This window comes from Danio aesculapii, chromosome 11 (genome assembly GCF_903798145.1).
Source record: "Danio aesculapii chromosome 11, fDanAes4.1, whole genome shotgun sequence".
Taxonomy (NCBI): Eukaryota; Metazoa; Chordata; class Actinopteri; order Cypriniformes; family Danionidae; genus Danio; species Danio aesculapii.
Window position 1 is genome coordinate 12,784,859 of NC_079445.1, and position 23,204 is coordinate 12,808,062.

General features: G+C 40.9%; 1 protein-coding gene across 2 annotated transcripts in view; it reads right to left on the reverse strand.

Moving 5' to 3' along the window:
• Positions 1-2,212: 2,212 nt before the first annotated feature.
• gdf11 (growth differentiation factor 11) overlaps positions 2,213-23,204 on the reverse strand; it is a 115,685-nt gene continuing 94,693 nt past the window's right edge. For both annotated transcript variants that reach the window (XM_056468110.1, XM_056468109.1), the window contains 2 exons: positions 20,562-20,935; positions 2,213-2,676 (listed from right to left, as the gene is read on the reverse strand). In XM_056468110.1, coding sequence (XP_056324085.1) covers positions 2,296-2,676; positions 20,562-20,935 — 755 coding nt within the window. In that variant the 3' untranslated portion in view covers positions 2,213-2,295. The remainder of the gene's footprint in view (positions 2,677-20,561; positions 20,936-23,204) is intronic.

The window sequence follows — 23,204 nt, forward strand, 5'->3', positions numbered from 1 at the left end:
CCATCAATGAGAGGATAATCTCAGTGAAAGTGGCTTTTATGGTGGACTTTTAATGAGGAGTGTGGGTTTGGAGCCCAGGTTCAGGTGGGCCAAAAAGGCGCAAATACAAAAACCTGCTCCTCGTCCTTCCTGACCTTGCAGAGTGTCTGTGCGAAAGGGTTCACTAGAGTATAAGTGCATGCTTGCGCCTGCTCTGGGCCAGCGGTAAACCAGTGCCTGCATGTCGAGAGAGACCTTAAACAGGAAAGACGCAACTGGAAATGGGTGGATTCCTTAAAATCACACAGGGTAACCTGGGTTTTCCTGAATCACACTCGTTGCAGCTAGAGCGCACTGGGGTGGAGCCACCATTCTCTATAGCCTGGCTGGTTTGTGCTGATGAGTAACAGGAGAGCCATGGGGATTACCCAGCGACTTCATCCCAGTGCGGTAAACAACAGAGGGTGCTCGCACTAAAACAGCACAAACTGCAATCAAGCACAACTACAGTCATGCCCACACAGTGTGAGCATGATCTCCTCGCAAACACTGCGTCGTATGCTGAAGCCAGATGTGTAACTAAGCAATCAGATCAGTCACCAGTCACTCCTAGAGGAGTTTGCGGTGGAATTCCAGGGAGTGCCCAGACACAGGAGAGAAGCCCAGCTCGACTGCTGCTGAATGCACCGTTCTCGCACTGGAATCCAGCTTGCACTTGAGCTTGAAGCTGCAAGCCCTTCAAGAGACCTGTTGGTTCTGAAGCGACAGTCTAATTAGCTTCCTGTCAAGGCAGCATTTATACTCCTAATTGCGGAGTTTCTACCCGTGTGAGAGCTGCATTCACCAATTTCATATGTATTCCATTAGCCTGTTTTTATACAAATCAGAGTGATTGGTCCTTCTAAGCGAATCCTAAGCGAGTCCAGTGATCACCAAACTTGTTCCTGGAGGGCCGGTGTCCTGCAGATTTTAGCTCCAACCCTAATCAAACACACCTGAACAAGCTAATCAAGGTCTTCCTAGGAGAACTAGAAACATCCAGACAGGTGTGTTGAGGCAAGTTGGAGCTAAATCCTGCAGGGACACCGGCCCTCCAGGACCGAGACTGGTGACCCCTGCTCTAGTCAGTCAACTCAACATAAACCCATAGTAATTGACTGAGGAGGAAATTGAAACTCACAAACATGTATTATTTTATCTTATATTGATGCGTTTTTATTGATAGCAGAATGTTAACGCAGAGTTGCAGAAAAATGTGTGTGTGTGTAATGTAATGTATGTATGTATGCTTTGTTTTGTTATTGTAGATTCTGAAACACACACGCACAGTATTAGGAGCTACATCTTAAGTTCCTGTGTCTAAATGTTACTTTTCTTCTTAAAAGTAAAAAAAAAAAAAAAAAAAAATCATCCTTTTTTTCCTTTACTTATTTCTTTTTACAAGATCATGAAAGTGTGCCTATATTAGGTCAGAGCTACACAGCACAATAAAAATATAACAATATATTAAATTAAAATGTATATGAAAAAAAAATTATAAAAATAACAAAATATTGTGTAAAAATATATTGGTATATTGGTTTAAAAAATTAAAAGAAAAACAATGTTAATGGGAATGTCAAACCGTAGTGGTAGCAGCATTATCGGAAAGGGTGGGGGCAATGTGTCCCCTGCCATGATTTTGTCAATTGCATTGAACATTTGCCCTGAACTAAGATTAAAGGTTATTTTGATAACCTAGATTACGTTTTAGGGTGTTGACTTAAGCACTTTGGACTAATGTCAAAGTCTAACACAAATGAGAGAAGATTGTGTGTGTGCGTGTGTGAAATAAGAAAATTGTACTTTCCTAAAATATAGTACAATACTGAAAAGGTCACATATGTTTTGTCCTGCATTACATATATCATTCTTTGTAATTAACATACTGTAACTGTTCTATTCTCTCTGAATGTGAAATACTGCACAAAGTTTTAGGAATATATAAATTTTGGATATCGGAAATTTGGGATTTTGGACTTATGCATTTATTTGAGAGTGACCCAACAAAATGAAAAAAAGTTGGTAGATATAATATAGATTTAAATAATAAAGAGAAATTTGCTTTTATCCTTGATTTAAAGACTTTTTACTCTGGTTATTAAAAAAAGCTACACGTTTTTTTTTGTTTTTGTTTTTTTCTTCTGTACAGCATATTCATTCAAATGAATTTAAGAAACAATATCAGGAAAATGTAGACTTGCATTCTTGAATTAAGCCCTGACACTCTCCCCCCTCCATTACTTAGCTCATTTAGCTCAACCAAAATGCAAAATTCTATGAACAGCCACAACGGTCCACCACCATTCCTGGGATTTTGCCATGGATTATTTGCTGTTTGTCATTGAAGTAAAGCATGTTTATCGGTGACATCTTTGTTGGGGTGCAGCATGGCCCTGCAGACCCTCTAGGATTTGCGTGCTGCACCAAATGGGTATGTGGGTACTTTTGCATAAACATGTACTCACACTGCCCTGAGCAATAGTTTGCCTTGTAACGTTTAGGTGCAATGATCCAGTCCCAGCCAAAAGCTTCAAAGTCCACTGTAAGTGGGTAGCGACAACAGCGAGATTCTGTGGAGTGCTCATCACAGTCAAGACCCAGATTCCTCCGTGAGCGCTTGGTTGTTTCAAGAATCTTGACCTCCAGGAAAGGCTGCTAGAGATGAAGTGAGAAAGAAGACATACAGAAATAGGTCAAGTTGCTGAGACAATTAATCAATCAATCAACAAACAAACAAAAAAATAAATAAATGGTGAATGGGCAAACACCCATTCACTACCTCATTCACACACACACACTTATACACAACAGCCAATTTTAGTTAATCTAATTCACTTAAACTGCATGACGTTGGACCATGGGGGAAACCGGAGTACCACAAAAAATAAAGTAATAATAATAATTATTATTATAATGATTATATATATAAAAATCATTATAATTTTATGTTAATTAATATATACTTCAAAAACCTGAAAAACTTGGGACAGTATGGAAAACGCAGATAAAAAAGAAGTAGTGATTTCAAAATTTACTTTGACTTGTTTTTTTAGGGTATATGCAGAAGTATGTAGAAGGACTTTTAATTTTCAGTAACCTGGGTCAGACGCTTCCGATGAACTGTATGCCGTTACAAAATTGTAGCGTTTAAGGTCTATTTTCTTTAAAAATCTATGATCTTCACTGCCTGATTGATATACGATATAAAGTGGGGCTCAGAATGTACAAGAAGCACTGCATTAAATTACATTGTTTCGCGCAATGTCTTTAAAAAATGAAACTTTATTTTACCCCAGTATTTTCAATGGAGTTTTTGTGTTAGCCTGCTGATCCAGATGGGCGTGTGCATGTAAACACATTTTCATTTCATTTTACACTTGAACAACAAAATGAATACTGAAGTCTACTTAACTGATTATATTTTAATTACATTTTAACATCGACAGTGTACAACTAACAGTAAAAAATTGAAAAACATTAACCGTTCACCGGACATTTATCAGTAGGGAAAAAAACAGTAGCTGTGCATATACCCTATTGCAGACAATACAACAAACATTATTTAATATGTTCCTCATAATTGTTATTGTTGTTATTTTTTTTTTTCAATATAAACATTCCAATTTTGGTTCTTGCAATACTTTTTAAAAAAAAAAGGTTGGGACAGGAGCAAATAATCAGATACATTGGTTAAATAATGATGTGATTTGAAACAGGCGATGTCAACAGGTGATTGTAATTATGACTTGGTACAAAAGCAGCATCTAAGAAAGCTCTAGTCCTTTAGGAGCAAAGATGTGCTGAGAATCACCAGTTTGCCAACAAAGACATGAGAAAATTATTAAAATGTTTAAAAACAATGTTTTTCAAAGAAAGATAGGAAGACATTTGGATACACACTTAAACAGTGCATAACACAATGAAAGAATCAAGGAATCTGGAGGAATTTCAGTGTGTACAAGTCAAGGGTGCAAACCTAAGCTGAACAACTGTAATATCTGATCTCTCAGGCAGCACTGCTTCAAGAATCATCAATAAGTGATATCACCACATGGGGTCAGGAATGCTTTGTCAAAGATGCAATTATATCTACAAATGCAAATTAAAACTAAACTGTGCCAAAAGGAAACCCTATGTTAACAGTGACGTCGACTCCTCTGAGCTTGAAGGCATCTGGAATTGACCATCACACAGTGGAAAAATGTACTGTGGTTAGATGAATTAGTATTTGAGGTATTAGGTAACAAGTCCAAAAGTCAGAGTCTGTCATGGTATGACGTTGTGTCAGTGCCCTTGGCAAAGGTAACGTTACGGTTACTAAAGTCGAGGGGGGGGGGGACGGAAATGCTATGTGGAAACTTCCACTATGGGGATTTCGTCAGAAACCAATCATCTGACAGAGTATAAAAACGGGCCAATGAAATGCCAATGAGTTGGCGGCGTCAGCGTGCACAGCTGGCATCAATGACAATCAGTCACGCTATAAAGACGCAGCCAGTGCCATGCTCGACATCCTTTTCTAGCTGAAGAGACTTTCACGCTCAACAACTAAGGGACAATCTATGTGGCGAAGGAACATAGCATTTCCATTCCCCCCCTCGGGGAACGAAGGGTTACTTTAGTAACCGTAAAGTTCCCCTTCGGATGGGGAACTCCAATGCTATGTGGAAACTTCCACTATGGGGAAATCTATGGAAAACGGCACAACGAAAGAACCTTACCACGTCCCTGGCAAAGGGTGTGCCACGCAGTAGAGCGAGCGCACCCATAACGCCCCGAGACACAGTCTTCCAACGTGTCCCCTGGCCCTAAATTACCTGTTCAGGAACAGTTACATTTTTCGGGGGGGGGGGGGGGGGGGGGGGGGGGGGGGGTCGCAATAACCCAGTAAAATAGGTTTTAATACGACAGTACGTTGGGAAAGCGTTCAATCCCGATAGGAAGGACACTACGGAGCTCACCTGCTACCCAGAGGGGAGACCTGGTGACAACCTTTGGACTAGCCCAGAGATGGGGAGTCCTTGCATAAGGATGGTTAGCGGGGAGGGAAGACACGAGCCCGCTTAGAAGGGGGGAATATACTTTGGCTGAGTGAGCCTCAGAATCCAGGAGTTAATTGACGGACGCCTGAGCAAATTTGCAGAATCCGTGGAGAAAATGGGTAACGAACTACAATCGATGAATCTGAGAATGGTGGAGGTAGAAACTAAACAGAAGGAGACGGAAGAAGCAGTAACAAACCTTCACAAAGATGTCGCGGATGTTAAATCGGCCGCTGACGACGAAATCAAACTGCTGAAAGATAAAATTGATGAACTCGAAAATCAATCTCGTCGCCAGAATTTATGTCTTGTCGGTTTCCCAAAGGGAGTGGAAGGTAGGAATGCTGTGGATTTTTTGAAGGAATGGTTGCCTAAGATTCTGGATCAGGAGGACGAGTTCTACGAAATTGAAAGAGCTCACCGCACTTTGCAACGACGACCGGCTTAAAATGGCAAACCGCGGGCCATTCTGGTTCAATTCCTTCAGTACGGAGACACACTTAAGATCCTCAATGCGGCCAGAGAAAAGGGCAAGCTCACCTATGGCAACTCTAGCATTATGATTTTTTGGGATATGTCATCCACCCTGTTTAGAAAGCGACAAGAATTCAGCGCACTCAAAAGACAGCTACGCAATAACGATGTGTCTTACGCCGTACTTTACCCTGCGACGCTGAGGATTCAGCTGCCTGAGGGACAAAGATCTTTCAACTCCAAAGCATCGGCAGAAACTTATCTTCGACAACATCATCCGCATCTTCTTGCCGGATAAGACACTAAGATTTTATGGACGAATTCCGGATCATCCAACTCTAACGTTACCTGAACAATCACACCAAACTATGCTAAAAATATACGGTGGATAACTTTTCTCTCGGATGAACATGTAAGAACTTAACATTAACTTTGTCAAGAGTGATCTTTAAATTGAAAAGCTGGCAAGAGAAATATGTGTTCATATTTTTGTTCAAATGTTTACTAACTTGCGTATTTCGGACTTGTTAGGGAGCTTTTAGTTTGGAAAAGAAGTCAAGGTCGACTGTATGATGCAGTGCACAATCAGTCATGGGGGTTTAAAGTTTCACACTTCGTTTGGGGAAGTGGTGGTAGAACACAGATTGGACAGAACACATATCCGATTTATTTAGGTATTGGGCTGTTTAACTATATGTTCTCAAGACACTCAGGAAATAAAACATTAATTTATAGTTAATGTCAGATACACTGAAATATAAATATGTGACTTGGAATGTTAACGGCTTAAATCAAAGACTTAAAAGAAAAAAGTAATATTATACCTCAGAAAGCATAATATTGGTATTGCCCTTCTACAAGAAATACACTTGACTGATCCCGAACATCTAAATCTTAAAAAGCAGTGGTCTGGACAAGCTTTTTTTTCTTCCTTCACATCGCAATCAAGGGGGTGGTCATACTTATTGATAAAAACATTCCCTTTAAAATGGAATCTGTTGATAAAGACAAAGTAGGCAGGTATATTATTTTAAGAGGAACGATTGGGATGCAAAGAATAACTTTAGTAAATATATATCGTCCTGAAATTGAAGGTGTCGATTTTATTCATAATATATTCTTTAAATTTGCTTGCCCAACTGCAGAGCTGATAATTGGAGGAGACTTTAATGTAGTTTTGGACCCAGTGTTAGATTATCTACTAAACTGTTACCCGTAAGTCAAGTTGCTAAAGCTCTAAAGTATGAACTTTCAAGTTTTAATTTAATAGATGTGTGGAGATTCAAGAATAAAACAAAAAAAGAATATTCCTTCTACTCGCATAGGCATAATAATTACTCCAGAATTGACTATTTTTTTGTTCCAAAAGCGAAGGATTATTTGATTGAATTGTGTGAGTATTTACCACTTACTTAGTTACTTATTTCAGCACAATGCTCTCTGGAAGGGCCTAAGTATAAGCTTTGGAGATTTAGTGGCCATTTACTAAATAGCTCTGACGCATTAAGCTTCATAAATAATAATATAGAAAATTTTATTAGTACAAATAAAAGTTCTGCTTCTTCGAGTGTAATCTGGGAGGCCATGAAGGCATTCTTACAAGGTCAAATCATAGCTTTTTCTTCCGGTAGAAAAAAACAATATCAAAAACAGTTACAATCACTTGAAAAAGAAATCTCAGTAATGGAAAAGGAACATTTTAAGAATAAAGATGCTCAGCTGCTTCAACAATTGCAGTCAAAAAAAATGGAATATGATATTCTATGATCCAAAGAAGCAGAAAATGCACTTCTCAGATCACGACAGAAGTATTACGAACATGGAGATAAGATTGGGAAAATGCTAGCATGGCAAATAAGAAAAGAAGAAATTAGTAAATCTATACCTAAAATATATTCATCCGAAAATAAAATTATTAAACACCCCAAATTAATTAATCAAGAATTCTTAGATTTTTATAAGTCACTTTATAAATCTCAGGGAATAGAGGAGGCGAAGATTAAAATATTTTTAAGCAAATGGGATATACCAGTCTTAAGTGATAATAATCGAGAAGAACTTAAAAAAGAAATTTCGAAAAAAGAGATGCAATTTGCAGTCACTGCTCTAGCCGGGAGTAAAACACCTGGGTTGGACGGGTTTTCGATGGATTTTTATAAAACTTTTTTTTCTAAATTAGCAGACCCGTTGTTTTCAATGTATACAGAGGCAATTCATAAAAAAGAATTACCAGAGACTTTAAACCAGGCTTTAATTACAGTTCTTTTAAAACCTGGCAAAGATCCTAATCTATGTGCTTCCTATCGGCCAATTTCACTGCTTAATTCAGATTATAAAATTCTTACCAAAATGATTGCACTACGTTTAGAGCGGGTACTGCCTAGTTTAATCCACATGGATCAAACTGGATTTATCAGAAATAGATCCTCTTTCGATAACATACGGAGGCTAATGAATATTATTTATTCAGCAAAACAAATAGATTTTCCGGTGATTGCTCTTTCTTTAGATGCAGAAAAAGCCTTCGACCGAGTGAAATGGTCTTATCTGATTGCGGTCTTACAAAAAATGAATTTCGGTACAAACTTTATTGAGATGATTAAGATGTTGTATAGGAATCCATCGGCAGCCATCCGTACTAATTCTGATGTATCTGAACTTTTTTATTTATCAAGAGGAACTAGACAGGGATGTCCCCTCTCCCCGCTACTCTTTGCTCTAGCGGTAGAACCCCTGGCTATTGCAATACGGACACATAAATCAATCTTTGGATTAGAAATAGGAGGTTGTATACACAAGATATCATTATACGCGGACGATGTGATGCTTTATCTAACTAATCCTAATTTATCTCTATCTAATTTGTCTCAACTCTTAGAAAACTTTAGGGACATATCTCGCTATAAAATTAATTTTAATAAAAGCGTTATGATGCCATTGAATTCGGCTGGGGAGAAAATACCCTTAGATAACGTTCCTTTTCTATGGAATACTGAAAAAATAGTTTATTTAGGACTAAATATTCCTTCGAAATTGGAAGAAGCATATTCTTTAAATTATTCCCCATTACTTAAAAAGGTAATTAGAGATCTGGAAAGATGGAATCCACTACCATTATCACTGATTGGCAGGATAAACTGCATAAAAATGAATATTCTTCCTAAATTTTTATATTTGTTTCAGACCCTCCCTATTCTTATCCCACAAAAGTTTTTTAGGAATCTCAATAGCTCAATTAGAAATTTTATTTGGAATCAAAAGACTCCGAGGATTAAACTTAGGACATTACAGATGACATCCAAAAAAGGTGGACTACAACTTCCCGATTTTTTGTTTTATTTCTGGGCAGCACAGATGAGAGCAGTGTGGTTTTGGCAGAAGGAGGGTACATTGCTACCCGCATGGTTACAAATAGAAAAATATCATGCAAGGGAAATACCTTTAGATAAGGCCTTATTCATCCCTTTGAATTGTGTTATGAAGGCAGTTAGTAACCCATTCATTAGGCACACTTGCAAATTGGGGTTTGTAATCAAGAAAAAAAATAATTGGCTACTTTCAATATATAATAATACTCCGTTTCACTGTAACCCATCTCTTCCTGAAGCATTAAGAGATAAAATAAAACAATACTGGTACAAAAAGGGAATACAGATGTTTGGAGATTTATATGAGCAGGGCGTACTAATGACATTTGAACAATTGAGATTAAAGTTTTCCCTTCCTGTTAAACATTTAAATATATTCAGGTGAGACACTATATTACCACAATGCAAAAGGGTAATTTAGGACCTCTCTCTTCCCTCCCAATAGATGCTATTATAAGAAAGAGAAAAGAACTCAAAGGATTTGTGTCTTATATGTATAACAACCTTAACGATTTGTATGGGACGGAAGTGTCATCTTCAAAACTTAAATGGGAGAAAGATTTAGAATGCATTTTTGATCAAGATACTTGGGAACATATCTGTAAAAGTGCCTTAACATTTTCATTTAATAGTAGACATACATTAATACAGTTTAATATTTTACACAGGGTATATTATACACCTGAACGATTGCACAGAATAAGTGATTCATATTCGGAACATTGTTCTAGATGTAAGATTGAGGTTGGTACATTATTTCATATGTTTTGGACATGTTCCAACTTAAAACTTTTTGGAGAAATATAATACAAACTATTAGTAAAATTGCCAATGTTAACCTTTTACCTGATCCAAGATTCATGCTGTTGGGGGATGAATTGGTTCTTCTGTTCGATCAAAGGAAAAATTTACGTTTAATTAAAATGGCTCTGATAGCAGCAAAGAAATGCATTGCTGTACATTGGAAATCAGTAGAACCACCAAGTCATATTGTATGGCTTAGAGAACTTTCTTCTTATGTTCCTGTTGAAAAAATAATGTTTAATCTTAAAAAAAACTCTTTAATGTTTGAGAAGACTTGGGGTAAATTTCTTGAATACATGAATAACTTGGATGTTACATTGACTGAAATTACGGATGGAAAAATATGACATTTCATTGCTTTAATTCTGTATTTGTCATTATTGTTTGCTTATTGTTTATTTCCTCTTAATTTACACATCAGCTGGATGTCTCACAAGTATGTCTGTTTAAGTGTTCTGTCTTGGGAGGGTGGGAAAGGGGTGGAGGGTGGTTAGAAAAGAATGTTTACATGTATACTGAAATGACTCTGTAAATAATTGATGTGAAAATAATAAAAAATATATTGATAAAAAAAAAAAAAAAAGCGGCGCAGAGCGAGAAACACTGCCAACAGCTCTAGGCAGTTGATTTGTCAATGCAGCTGGGTTCCCTTCCACAGGTCTGCAGCAGCATGCCCGCAACACACGGCCCCCCAACCTGTACTGGAGGCATCTGTCGAAACGACAACATGCCTGGACGCCTGACCTAGGGACTCTCCGGCCCGTAGAAAGGAGGGGTCCCTCCAGGAGGTGAGGGTGCAGCGACACAGCGCAGTGGCAGTCAGTCGGTGTGTGCCCGCGTGCCATGCGCGTCTGGGGACCCGTTTGTGAAGCCAATGCTGTAGTGGTCTCATATGGAGCAATCCGAGCGGCGCGGATGCTATATGCCCCAGGAGCCTCTGAAAAGATTTCAGGGGGACCAACTTTTTCCTGTCGAACTCTCTTAGACAGTTCAGCATTAGCTTGGCGCGTTCTCGTGAGAGGCGCGCCTTCATGGTGATCGAGTCCAGCTCCAACCCGAGAAAGGAGATGCTCTGCACGGGGGGGAGCTTGCTCTTTTCTCAGTTGACCTGAAACCCCAACAGGCGGAGGAGGCGGAGCACCTTGTCTCTGTGCATAATCAATTGCTCCCGAGAGTGGGCTAAAATCAGCCAGTCATCGAGATAATTGAGCATGCGGGTGCCCGCAAGCCGAAGGGGCGTAAGGGCACCCTCCGCGAGCTTGGTGAAAACCCGCGGAGACAGAGAAAACCCGAAGGGGAGGACCCGTACTGCCATGCTCAACCTTCGAACGCAAACCGCAGTTTTGTGGCGTGGAAGTATGGAGACACGTCCTTCAGGTCTATTGCTGCAAACCAATCCCAAGGACGAACGCATCGCGTGATGCGCATCTGCGTAAGCATTCTGAAGCGCAGCCTGTGAAGGCCGCGGTTCAAAACGCGCAGATCTAGGATTGGTCATAGCCCACTACTCTTTTTTGGGCACGATGAAGTACGGGCTGTAAACCCGCACTCCATCTCGGCTGGAGGGACCGGCTCGATTGCATCCTTCGCCAGGAGGACAGCAATCTCCTCTCGCAAGACAGGGGCGGACGCAGGGCTGACCCTGGTGAAATACACACCTGTGAACCTGGGAGGCCGTTTCGCGAACTGTATCGCATAGCCGAGTCTGATCGCACGGATGAGCCACTGCGATGCCCTCAAGTGGTCTTACCCGCACGATCGCTGACGTGCCGGCGGCGGGGCAGCGTGGAGTGAGTGGGCTCACCCGAGGAGCGCTGGGGTCCCACGGGAGAGCAGGAGACGAGATGCTCTCGTTTCGCACCCAAACTCCAGAGGAGGGACTGGGAGTGGGAGAGAAAGGAGACTGTTCTCTCGCGCTCCGTGAGCCATTGGCAAAATGCACTGTTCCTGCGAGCTGGAAGGCATAGCGTCCCAGACTGGCAGTAATCGGGCTGTCACATCCGGAGAAGGGAAAAAATGCTCTTTCATTGAGGATTTGATGGCGTTTTTTTTTTTTTATACGCTGTTAAATGAAGTGCCCCACCCTCCAGCGGGGAAAGAGCAAATTCCCTCCTCCCCAGATGGCCCGTGTCAGGGACGCTTCGCGGTTCGTTTACCGAACTTAGTGGCGCCCCGGGGCGGGGGGCGCTGGTTGCCTGTGCGATGCTCGGTGCAGCCGCGTGGCCGGAGGCGCAGGCGGGTGCAGCGGAGCAAAGCTGCAGGTCGGCGTCCTCGGCGAAAAGCAGTGGATGTGGATGGCTCGGGTGGGGGTTGGGGGGGCGGTCATACAATCCCGCCGATAGAGACATCGCCCATCGCCTCCGACTGCTCCATCACCGGTGTGAATTCCTGAGCGGGCTCAAATCCTCAACAGACAATGACAGCCCATCCTCCAATGCAGCGATGGACATCTGACCCTCGGTGTCATCATGTGAGAGACCGACCATCCAAGGACGGAGCGCTTCTCTTCACCTGAAGCTTGGGATGGAGTGTGTGGAGGAGCGAGAGGTCTGCAGCCTGAGGACGGCGGATTTACTCCCACTGTAACCCTCAGATCTACTCGAGTGCCAACCGCAGTGCGGGTGACAACTGGGGTGGGTCGCTCTTTTGCAAGAGCGAGCCGCGATCTTAACTGCGCAACAGACATGACATCAGTGATGGCCTGCACTGCCCGCAAGCACCGCATTAACATGCTGGAACCCCAGACATGAAACGCTGTGCTCGTGCCCATCATCCGGGGACAGGAAACCACCGCATCCAGAAACGCATGGTCGGAGTGACGTCTTGAAAAAGGAAAAGCTCTTTTCCTATATACAAACCACTCTTGGAGGACTGGACCCAAAGGACACCAGGCAAGGGAGAAAAACCCAGCTCGACCATCTGCCACTGCGTATACGTGCTCTGGACCGGGAGAGGCTGCTTCTCGATCTCTCTCTGTAGACACAGGTTGGAGATACCCTCAAAGACTCTCTCAGAAGCTTCGTTAAAGGCTCTGAAAGCGAAAGGATGTCGAGCATGGCACTGGCTGCGTCTTTATAGCATGACTGATTGTCATTGATGCCAGCTGTGCACGCTGACGCCGCCAACTCATTGCCATTTCATTGGCCCGTTTTTATACTCTTTCAGATGATTGGTTTCTGATGAAATCCCCATAGTGGAAGTTTCCACATAACATTGGAGTTCCCCATCTGAAGGGGAACCTGCACTACTGTGATGACACTATTAATGCTGAAAAGTACATAGAGATGTTGGAGCACAATATACTGCCTTTCAACTTCATGTATTCAGTCCCTAAATGTATTTCAAGTGTTGTGAAAAGGAATAGCAACATTATAAAGTGGTAAATGCGTAACAACTTTTTTGAAATGTTGCAAGAACTAAAATTGGCAAAATGTGTTGATTACAAAATAATAATACATAAATTATATATATATAGATGTTTTTTTAATAGAAAAAATGAACACATCACAAGGAACATATTAAATAAAGTTTGTTGTATTGTTTGAAATGAAAATACAAGTCGAAGTAAAGTATTCCATACCATAACTTACCATACCACCATGATGGAGGTGGTAGTGTGATGGTTTGGGGTTGTCTTGCTGCTTCAGGCTGTGGAAGACTTGTTTTGATAAATGGAACCATGAATTCTACTGTCTACCAAAATATCCTGAAACAGAATGTCCAGCCATCAGTTAGTGACCTACAGCTGAACCGAACTTGGCTTCTGAAGCGTGTTTTCATTACCTTACCACCATAGTGGTGGTGGTAGTGTGATGGTTTGGCACTGTTTTGCTGCTTTAGGACATGGAAGAGTTGTTTTGATAAATGGAACTATGAATTCTGTCTACCAAAACATCCTGCAAGAGATTGTCTGGCCATCAGTTAGTGACTTCAAGGTGATGCAAACTTGGCTTCTGAAGCTAGACAATGATCCAATGCACACCAGCAAGTTCACTTCTGAATGGCTGAGGAAAAACAAATTAAGGACTTTGAAGTGGATAGTCAAAGTTCTGATTTGAATCCAGTTGAGATCCTGTGGCATGAGGTTAAAAAGATGGTTTATGTTCGAAAACTGTCCAATGTGGCTGAATTACAACAATTCTGCAAAGATTAGTTGACCAAAATTCTTCCGCAGAGCTGTAACAGGCTCAAGTTATCAAAGGTGCTTGATTGCAGTTGTTGCTGCTAAGGGTGGCCCAAGGGTGGCCTATAGCCCTGAGTTTTTCCACACAGGGCTATGTAGTTTTGCATTCATTCATTCATTCATTCATTCATTCATTTTCCTACTGCTTAGATCCTTTATTTATCAGCGCAATAAAAAGCCTAGTTTTGTATTTTGTAATTCTCTTAATAATAAAAAACCTTCATTTAATTTTTTCTTTTACTTGTGCTTACTTGTGTTATCTTTGACTAATATTAGAATTTGTTTGATGATTAAAAACATTAAATGGTGACAAACATAAAAAAGAACTAAGGGGAAAGCACTTTTTCAAACCATTGTATATTTAAAGCGTTACTACCAGCTCAACTCATTGATACATGTATTGGCATATATGGTGTGTATTTAAATATTAATATATGTGACATTATACATATTATACATTTTACAATTTTCAATTACATATTTATTTTTGTAGTACTTTTTACAATGTAGATCGTGACAAAGCAGCTTATTATAGATTAAGTTCTAGTAAATTGAAACTTCTTCAGTGTGGTAGTGGATATATATTACAAGGACTATTCAAACAGCACACACACACGGATCAGTGTCTCATTACACTGTTTAGTTAGCCTTACGATGTGTTTTCCTTTGCCTTGCCCAGCCGTGTTTGACCTTAACTTTGTTTGTTTACATTGCTTTGCCTGTTTATGACTACGCAAATGGGTATATGATCTGCATATACCTATTTGCCCCTATGTTGCTTGCCTGACTAATCTTAAATAAACTGGACTTGGATCTGCAAGTCTGTTCTCAGTGTCTGCTTCAAACAGAAGACTCAGCCTCACCATGGATCCAGCAGGTATCAAGATTATGTGTGTCCGGCAGGAAGTGCAGTCTATCGAGGAGTATGCGGAGGACTTCGTGCAGGTATCACATTTAATATCTATGAGTGGTTTATGCAGACATGCCAAGTCTTCCGGATAATCCGGGAGTTTCCTGCATAAGCAATGCTTCCAGACTCACATACGTCACGCACCAGCTCTTCACATATGTCGCCCCCCCTTTACATACGTCATGCCCAACCCCCCCACCCCCTCCTCTACTTACATGCTCCTGCAAACTTTCGCAAATGATGTACGCCAATACCGTCCGGAAATTACTTTTCCCAACTTGGGACGTCTGGATTTATGCCTCATGATATTTTTTCATGGTAGACTATGAGTCGACTATGAGTGACCCACTGGCGACAGAGTTTGCTGTTCACTCCACCAACACTATTATGCTGGCATCACCCATAATCCTGTCTCCTTTTCATCAGTCCAGTAATACACAGTCATGGCAGAAGATGGTCGCAGCCAGTCCACCAGCTCAGTCTATAGCCGCCAGTTCGCCGTTGGTTCAGAAGATGGTTTCTGGTCCTGACTTTCATTGTGTCATAGTTCCTGCCATGGTCCTTGTCCTTGAAATACCAGCACCTGAGCTAAAAGAATGGCCACCACGTTACCAAGCGCAGGCACTGGCCTTGCTGCACGAGGGTGGTTCCGACCCAGGCTTGTTGCACGAGCTCCGCACCACAATCAATTATTACCAACACCACCTCTGGCTAAACCTGGCTGATATGCGCAAAGTTGACAAAGTTTGCTTTCTTAACTCGCCCATATCCCAGGCTGACTTGTTTGGCAACACCATGGGTGACTTCACCCAGGAGTTCACAGCGGTGAAGAAGCAATCGGATGGGCAAAGTCATCTATCGGTAGGATTCGCCGCCCCTGTCTGCACCTCCGGCAAAACGGCAGCGCCGAGCACCCCACAGGCGTCCAGCGCCCCCACCACAGGGCACCATTAAGTCGCGGTAAACGGACCGCGAAGCATCCCTGAGACGGGCCATCCGGAGAAGAGGGAACTTGATCTTTCGCTGGCGAGGACCGCGCTCTACATCATTTAATTTTTCCCCTTCCCCGGATTCAATTCACGAAACAGCCTCCCGAGTTCACAGGCGTGTATTTCACCAGAGTATGCCCTGTGCCCGCCCTCGTCTTGCAAGAGGAGTTTGCTGTCCTCCTGGCGATGGAAGCAATCGAGCCAGTCCCTCCAGTTGAGATGGAGAGTGGGTTTTACAGCCCGTACTTCATCGTACCCAAAAAGAGCGGTGGATTTGAACCACTGCCTTCACAGGCTGCCATTCAGAATGCTTACGCAGAAGTGCATCATTCGATGCGTTTATCCTCGGGATTGGTTTGCAGCAGTAGACCTGAAGGTCGCACTTTCATGTCTTCATACTTCCTCACCACCGTCAGTTTCTGCGGTTGCGTTCGAAGGACGAGCCTGGCAGAACAAAGTCCTCCCCTTCTCTCTGTCTCCGCGGGTTTTCACCAAGCTCGCGGAGGCTGTCCTAGTGACCTTTCAGCTTGCGAGTATTCGCAAACTCAATTATTTTAATGACTGACTGATTTTGGCCCACTCGTGGGAGCAACTGATTATGCACAGAGACAGGATGCTTCGGCATTTCGACTTGTTGGGGTTTCAGGTCAACCGAGAAAAGAGCAAGCTCACCTCTGTGCAGAGCATCTCTTTTCTCGGGTTGGAGCTGCACTCGGTCAGCATGTCGGTATGCCTCTCCGGAGCTTTTTACCGGTGCTGCCGGGGAAAAATGTGCTGGTCAGGACGGACAGCAACGGTAGTGTATATAAAGTTCTGAAGTTCTCGCCGAAAAGACCCCCGAACTTGTCAGATCAGCATTGTGCTTTCTTTTCTTCAGGATAGGCTGGAGCAGAGGCTGTCGCCCTCCACACTTTATGTGGTTTTCCAAGGTTTACGTGGCTGCCATCTCCGCTCATCATGACACGGTGGATGGCAGCAGCATGGCAAGGCATAACCTCATCATCTGGTTCCCCAGAGGCACGAGGCAATTAAATCCACCTCGCCCCCCCTCTCATCCCCTCTTGGGATCTTGCTGTAGTGCTTGCGAGCCTACGTGAAGATTTGTTCAAACCACTCAACCCAGTATCCTTAAGATTCTGTCCTTGAAGACAGCTCTGCTGGTCGTGTTGGTATCGATTGAGAGGGTCGGGGACCTGGAAGCATTTTTGATCAGTGACTCGTGCCTAGAATTGCGCCGGCCTACTCACCTAGGTATGTGCCCAAGGTTCACACCACACTGTTTAAGGATCAGGTAGTAAGCCTGCAAGCCCTGCCTGCGGAGGAGGCAGACCCAGCACGGCAGGAAGGAAGTGCCGTATCCAAACAGAGGTTGGCCCACTGGATAGTGGATGCCATCTTCCTCACTTATCAGAGCCAGGGCGAGCCGTGTCCCCCAGGGGTGAGAGCGCACTACACTCAGAGCATCGCATCCTCTTCGGCGTTAGCACGCGATGCTTCTCTAACAGACATCTGCAGAGCAGCGGGCTGGGCAACATCTAATACATTTGCAAGATTTTACAATCTGCGAGTGGAGCCAGTGTCTTCAAGGCTGCTGGGAAACCCTGGTGAATGAGGAAATTCAGTTAGGTGTTGTAACATGCTTGCCATGCTTTTCTCTCTAACACAGAGATATGTGCACTTTGTCAGTTGAGTTCCCCACTTGGCGAACCCTGCAGAGTTCCTCCGAGGCCCCCAGCATCTGACTCAGCAGAGGGGTCAGGTGCCTGGCCCGTTACGTTGTTGGCATATCCGCTGTTCAGCCCGCGTTCTGGGTATAGGTGCCTGCTATGCGCAATCTTCAATGGTGATCCCATATGCTCACTCAGCCATGATGTAGTCCCCCCTCCTAGGTGGGCTCATGTCTTCCCTCCCCGCTAACCATCTTCATATGAGTACTCCTCATTTCAGGGCTAGTCCATATGCCTTCTTGCCACCAGGTCACCCCATTTGGGCAGCAGGTGGCCTTCGCAGCCCCATCGGGACTGCATGCTTTCCCAACGTACTGTTCTATCTTAAAAATTGTGTATTTTTATGACTCCCAGAAAAATGTGTCTAAACTAGTGAAACTTCTCAGGTAAGTAAAGTAAGTTGTGGGGTTTTCCATAGATTTCCCCATAGTGGAGGTTTTCCACATAGCATTGAAGTTCCCCTCCTGACGGGGAACGCAACGGTTACTAAAGTAACCCTTGTTCCATAAGGGGGAGGGGGGATGCTATGTTCCTTTGCCACAGAGATTGCCCCTTAGCTATTAGCAGTAAAAGGTTCTTTTAGCTAGAAATTAGGGTTGTTATTATTATAAATTACATATCTTGTTAACTGTATGATCAAAAATAAAAGATTAGTCTATTATAAACTGTTCTCACTGTTAATGACAAAATAATCCATTGCCCTGGAATTCAAACAATTTTGTTTTTGGTGTGTTTACATAGATGAATATGGCCATAATGTTAATGTTAACATTATAGCAGACACTGTAAAAAGCCCAGTCCCAGCCACTAGACATTACTGACATGGTATTCGAGTGTCAGAATGTTGTGGGACTGCTGCACAGGAGTTATGATTATGGATTATAGATCGCGAAATTTAACAGTTTCTTTTTTGCGTTTTGCTTGACTGTAAAACATGAACACGGTTATGAATATATTAAAATATATGCTTGTTTGTTGTAGAAATTCGTAATAATGACAAAAAAATCTAATTTGTCTCCTTACTTCTGGATTTAACTATCCTCCCGTTGTGGTTGGTGTATTCTGGGAAATTTTCTTACCCTTTGGTTTCGAGTGTGGTCCTGAAAAATCATCATTCGAAGGGGTATTTACCCCTTCCCCTTAGCCCTACGCGATCAAGCTAAAGAGAATTGGGACACCCCTACCCCTTCACGGGAATGCGCAAAACGAGCGGTAGGGGTAAGGGGAAGGGCTAAGGGTTAGAATTGGGATTGGGCCTTTATAAGCTATTTGCAATATAATGTAATGTGAAGTTGTGGGCCCCCTTTATCACAGCACAAAGCATAACATATAATTTAAATGTCCATGCTTAACCAGTCATTGCTAGCATCGCTACCAAGTATGGTTTTGAGTGAAAATGCTCTTTTCCTGTCTCCAAATGTTTTTGATGGAAATTCTGGAAAAATAGGCTTCTTTAGGTCAGGATGGTTTCTTGCTGAGATCACGGTTAACTTCTAAAAAGGAAGGTGCATTGTGTTGCTATTTTGAGGAACTGAAATAGACCGCGCCATTGACAAACTAAAAGCTGGTCTAAAGTTTAACGCAGATTGCGTTAGTTATGCGCCTGTGCAGGTCCAAACACATACACATTGTCTTATACACAAAGGATGTAAGCAATACACAAATATCTTTACATATGAAAAAATGGCGTTATTTAAATTTCTGTCATGTTTTGTTTGGCGTAAACAGCCAAATTGCTTATTACTGCGTATCTCGTAACGTATCGTGTCGTTAGGACACAGGGGTTACAATCTAACCTGCTCACCTAATGTTTAAATTGGTAATATTTATATTTGCTAATTATTACCCACCTCATGTGGAACTCAGCATCTCTGTGAATCTGCATCTCATTTAATCTGCTAGTGTTTACTGGAGGTCACGTTTTAGTCAAAAATGCATGCTTTGACAATAGGGGTCTGGCTGCAGACCTGGTGCAGATGCAATATGAGCTACATGCAATGCTTTTGAATGGGCTCACCTAACTCCACCCTAACCCTACCCCTCACAGTGATGTCACTAGCTCCATTGAGTGCATTGTGTCTAACATTGCATCACTGAGAGATGCAGTCTTGGCTTGCATCATAAAGGCTGCATCCAGATGTAATTGGTTTTGACAGCCTTCCTGACTTAATAATCAATATGCAGTTTTCCCACTAAGAAACTTGGGTGTTGAACTATAATGGCTAAACTGGCATTGGATGGGTTAAATGACCAAAACAAAGACAGACGTTCCGACACATAACGGACATTTTCAAAGCAAAAAATCAGCATTGTTTTTCAGATAAACAAGAATGTTCACTTACCATGTTTCTTAAATATCTGCCAACATATTATGGTATCTTTATGCTTTAGAGGAGCCTAAAACTTACATACAGCACTTTAATCACTAATTTGCCCAGAAAACTGTGAAACAATAAATAAATATTTAAAGTAATTTTGATATATGGCTCAAAGTCAATAGTAGTCTACATTTATGCCATTGCAAAAAAAAAAAAACAGTAATACAATTAATAAATAATACATATATAAATGTTATATATATTGCTGACAAATGGTCAAAAAATAGTGTGATACCATTTAACATTTGTATATATTATATCATATCATACAATTTCCATTTAGCATATTTGTTAGTATTTATACCATATAAATATACACATTTTGAAAATTATGGTGAGTTCAAATATTTTCTAAACATCATATACTATATTATAATAATAATACATTAATATAATATAATATATTAATGTATTATTAATATTGTATATTATACAATATTAATGATACAATGCTAATACATGTAACATATACTGTATGGCAACATCTCTGCTGAGAGATGCCTTATTAGTATTATTATTATTTTCTGTTCATTGAATTCTTTATTTAAGTTTTTTATTAATTAGTTCACTATTAATTAGTATTCACTAAATTTATAAATATTTGCATATATATATTAATACGCATATTTTAAATTTTTTGGCCTTAAAGATTTAAGGGTCCTTACCAGTCCCTCCTCTCCAGGCCCCAAAGATGTGACAGCCAGGTCATTGCCACTCTCATCATAGGCATTTATATCAATACCCCAGTTTGTATGTGGTTGCTTGAACCAGTTCTGCAACACATGTTTGAAGTCAATGCTCTGCCAGTGACCTGCTTGAGAATCAAGCTCAATCTTGAGTGACCGGATACGTATATGTCGGCTTCCCTGCTCTGTGATAGGTTTAAGGCGCAGGATCTGCAGGTAAACAGTGGACGTTTGTTTTATTGGCTGCAGATAAACCCACAGCTGGGCCTTCAGGACCTTGGTAAACATCAATTTTGGACTGAACTTGAAGAAACAACAGGTCGGTTTCCCATCCACCTGCACCAGAGGTTCAGCTAAGAAAAAAAGAAACAGATAAAATACTATTAATTACTGAAATTACATTTAGGTTGTTCAAGTTGTAAATTACAGATTAAACTAAATAAATTATCCATAATCCACAGAAATATTTGAAACCCCAATTCTAAAGAAGACAGTTGACTTTCAGTTGATCTTTGCCAAACAAATGTCATACAACACAAACGTGAAAACACAAACACATTGGTGCACATTGGAATTTACCACTATTGCCGTGTGTACCATGGCAAAGTGTTTCTCAGTTTAGTCTAAAAACATAACCTGGTTAGAAGCAGATTTTCTTCAGTAAACCTAAAGTTTCTTTCATTCTCTTCTTCTTTTTATAGTGTAAGGTATGTTTACAAGAATACTTCATTAATTCATGCATATAGCAAAAATACATTACAATAAAAAAAATCTTAAATGAAGATGTGATATATATATCAGAATCTAACTAAAATTATCTGCCAGTTATATCTGCCGTGGTTAAAATATTGTTAATGAAAATCAAAAACATTGTAATATCAATTACACTCAAATTTCATACAAGGTTATATTCAACACTTGTGGTTACCCATTTTATGGTCTAAACAGTAATGTGATCAGAAATTAGATCTTATAATACAGGAGGGTGGCACTACGGATACAGCGGCATGCAGCTACTGTGTGGGCATGTTTGATTGTCTGTTGCAAGTTTGTCTTTCTTTTAAACAAAAAAAAAAAAAAACTACGTAAACAACTACCGGATCAATATCTTCCTTAAAGTAAATGGAGAAAATGGGAGTAATTGTGTTATAGACCCTGATTTACCCGGGTATAGAATTTAATATTCCCAGGAGTTTCTTTTACAATGTACGAGGAGCCAAATAACTCCCACTTATAATGTTATCACTCCATTGAATGGGCGTTATCAGTGGTTATCAGCTGATATATATGGGCCAGTAGGGGCCTTCGGCGCCTACTGGTAGGCTCAAAAGGCTATAAACATCCCTCCACATGGTTAATCAGCTAACAAAAAAAGAGAAAGTTTGATTTATGAATATTATTCTGTGCAATTACTTTTGGTCCCTTAACAAGTGGGAGGCACATATGCAAACTGTTATAATTCATCTGGTTTGGATGTAAATACCCTCAAATTAAAGCTAACAGTCTGCAGTTAAAGTACATCTCGTTCATTTAATTTCAAATCCATTGTGTTGGTGTATAGAGACAAAAATGTTCCCAATATTTGAGGTCCCAATATTTATGGACCTAACTGTATATATAACTAAAAAGTTATATTTAGTCAGTTTTTAGAATTGTCATTAAATTAAAAACCATAGCAGGACAAGTGTTGGAGACTGTGGGGCAAAGACTTAAATGGCTGAATTGAATTAACATTAATTAGCATCTGAATAGGCACTGTTATATGTATGAGATCAGGGCTGGAAAATGCAGTTTATCTTGCTGACTTTAATACTTCATTTACAGTTCAGTTTAGCCATCTCCACCTAGCCACTCCCCTCCTCCTAAAAACATATTATAGACAGGACATCTTTGTCTTAAATCAGACTTGTATTAGACTTGTTGCAGACTTTAAGACTTCTTGAAGATGCTGTTTGAGTACCAACTCGTTTAAATAAATCAATTTTGCTTGAAACAAGTCTTCTGGATCTCTCATTTTTTACAACAGGTGCAAGTGCTTAACTTGTTGTAGAATACAACCTACCTAAGACTCATCTTGTGCAAACTACCTAAGGCTCATCCCAATATAGAGGGCTCTAGAGTGCGACCAACTTGAGCGCATGTGCGACCTAACTTTTCAATGGTGTGACTAAAAAAATCACCAGGCGCGACCAGCTATTCGAGGGCAAAAAATAAATACATTTTGAAAAGTCTCCGATTGTGGTTCAATAGACACAAACAGGGATGCTAATTTTGTTTAATTTTCCAAACCGACAACCGTGTTATCCATGTATTACCTTTTAACCAATCAGAATAATATTAAAGTAGGGCTGGTCAATAAATCGGTATCTGTATTTATTGACCAAACACCATTGTCATTTTGCATCTGAACTCTTCATATATACCAGAGGATATGGAGAATTACTGTAATATTTTATTATATTGCCATCAATAGTGTGCTGTTACTTACTGTAGGCCATGCAAGAGTGATGTTTATCTTTGTGTACAGTAGTGCTTTACCTGCTTATTTTACATGACCAAATTTTCAAACGAGGAATTAACATTTTAATTTATTCAATACCTTAAAATATATATTTTTAATTA